Genomic DNA, 2,385 nt, shown 5'->3' on the forward strand with positions numbered 1-2,385 from the left:
CATCATTCAATCATCAAGTAGACATTAATCAATGAACTTGTTAATCAAACACACGAACACAACATACTCTATAACATATGGCACTATTATGGTAATAATTTTAACAGTATTTACAAGTACGATAAATACTTTCTATAAATACTTGTCATCAAGGCTGTCAATCCGCTACTCCAAAAGCTATTCAAAGATTCTTAACTGGATTCGATGCCGCCTTTCATTTTCTCTTTTAAGGAGCTCCATTATGTGTCTCAGAGGTGCTCGCTCATCCTACCATCATCCCTGTCACTCCTTCCGATCTCATGAGCAAGCTCTCTCAGATGGGAGGGTTTACTAAACTACATGTACACAAACACTGTATACTATTATGTTCTATTATTTATCTGTCTATTTTTAACTCAGACACTCATACTTATAACTTGTATTATGTATATTGTATATTATTCTATGTAGCTATTGTATTATTATTTACAAGTACATGTACATGTACACGTACATGTACATGTAGCAATTGGGTGGCTTTTAGCTATTGATGCCATTTTTACACTACACACAAAAATTCTATAGTACTGTAAATATTGACCCTATACTGTACCAGGGCTTATAGTGCTCAGCTTTCTGACTTTAGTACAGACTTTTTCTTAAGACTTTAGTACAGAGACTTAGGCCAAATTTCACCAAAAATGGAAAGAAAAGAATTTCACATCTTTGTAATTTTTCCTGATGCATATACATGTACTTACAGTACATGTATGTTGCGTAGAAATTTTAAACTCATTTTGATCAAAATTGAACTATCTACAAATTTTTCAATTTGCTTCAAAATTGGGCCAAAGTCCCTGTACTCTAGCACAGCGTCTTTGGCTAAATTTCACCAAAAATGAAAAGTAGAGGTTTCTCCATTTTTTATAATTTTTACTGATATATATACATTATCTTATGTTGTGTAGAAAGTTTGAACTGATTCCAATCAAAATTGAATTTTTTATGAAATTTTAAAGTTGACCAAAAATTGGGCCAAAGACTCTACACTATATAGCATAAGCATAGAGACTTTGTCCTAAAGTTTCATTATTCAGTGGCTTCCTGACATGTATATTAATTAATGACTTACTCTGAGTCCTTTATGGCTGAACTGTTTATCACTGAGTGATGAATAATGAGTGAGGCCATCTTTACCAACATCAGCTAGCACTTTAATCATTGACTTGTTGCCACAGTTAGGACAAAACAACAGACCACTTTTAAAATAAACCCTATCAATAATAACAACAACAATAATACCGGTAATAACAATTGTGTTTGCTTCTTAACAAAAATACTAATTATACCAGTACACTGGTTGGTGGGTGCTTTATATATAAAGTGGAGATTTTCCTATTAAGAAAACATTCAACTCTAAAATACAGTCTCATATGTACATGTACATGTATAAAAACATGTACATACACTAAGCATAGAATAAATATATGTACATGTACTTGTACGTTTATTTGTGTAATTGTGTATCGTTTCTTGGCTTACTTGAAGCAGGCCTTGCATTGTTGAGAGTAGGTTCTTATTCTCTTGATTAACATTCCATCAATGGAGACTACATTAAGACCAATCTGTAATAGGACATTCTGAGAGAGAGAGGGGGGAGAGAGAGAGGAGGAAAAGAATAGAGGAAGGAAGAGAAAAGAAATACAAGTGTACATGTACACATAGGAAGAATGATAAAAAGATGGTAGTCATAATAAAATGACCATCAAAATGCCAAATTCACAAAATCAATTCTTTCCAAAATTTCCTGCTATACAGTATATAAATTCATTACAGACGTAGGTGATGTACATGAATATTTTTACACCAAATGTATACATGAATACATCAACCAAATGTACATGTACATGTATGCTCATAATACTGCATTGAGTAAGCCCCTCTAATAAACCAAAGTAATTGCTAGTGAATATTACCTGCATAGCATAGTCAGTGGTCATACAACCAACAGATATCTCATCAATAGTCTCCTCCATCAATCCACCAATACCATCACAAACTGACTGATAATTATCAGGAGTAATCCAACTATCATCATCATCCTCTCCCTCTCCATCTCCCTCTCCTCTTTCCTCCTCCTCCTCTTCTTCTATTAGTCCCTCAAGAATGTCATTAGTTAGTGCTGTATCTTTATCACCATCTATAAATATGTACACGTGTATCATTATGAGTGTGTGTGTAGATTAGAATATGAAAAAGGCAAATCATTTTAAGCATCATTTTGGGCGATTTCAGAGCCATTTTTTGGAAAAAACCATAGGCTATATAGCCTTGGGTATCTTTCAGAATTTTGGCAATTTCTTAAAATGGCTGTAACTTGAAAAATTGAAGTCGGAATCAGCTCAA

At 33.4% G+C, this 2,385-nt stretch overlaps 1 protein-coding gene across 1 annotated transcript in view; it reads right to left on the minus strand.

Annotated features, from left to right (window-relative positions):
* Positions 1-2,205, minus strand: part of LOC105314516 (RNA-binding protein NOB1-like) — a 5,483-nt gene extending 3,278 nt beyond the window's left edge. Inside the window, exons 1-3 of the mRNA XM_011408727.2 lie at positions 1,956-2,205; positions 1,522-1,619; positions 1,112-1,253 (exon numbers count right to left, since the gene is read on the minus strand). Coding sequence (XP_011407029.2) covers positions 1,112-1,253; positions 1,522-1,619; positions 1,956-2,204 — 489 coding nt within the window. The 5' untranslated portion in view covers position 2,205. The remainder of the gene's footprint in view (positions 1-1,111; positions 1,254-1,521; positions 1,620-1,955) is intronic.
* Positions 2,206-2,385: the final 180 nt, after the last annotated feature.

This window comes from Amphimedon queenslandica, unplaced genomic scaffold (genome assembly GCF_000090795.2).
Source record: "Amphimedon queenslandica unplaced genomic scaffold, v1.1 AMPQUscaffold_12840, whole genome shotgun sequence".
NCBI classification, from domain to species: Eukaryota; Metazoa; Porifera; class Demospongiae; order Haplosclerida; family Niphatidae; genus Amphimedon; species Amphimedon queenslandica.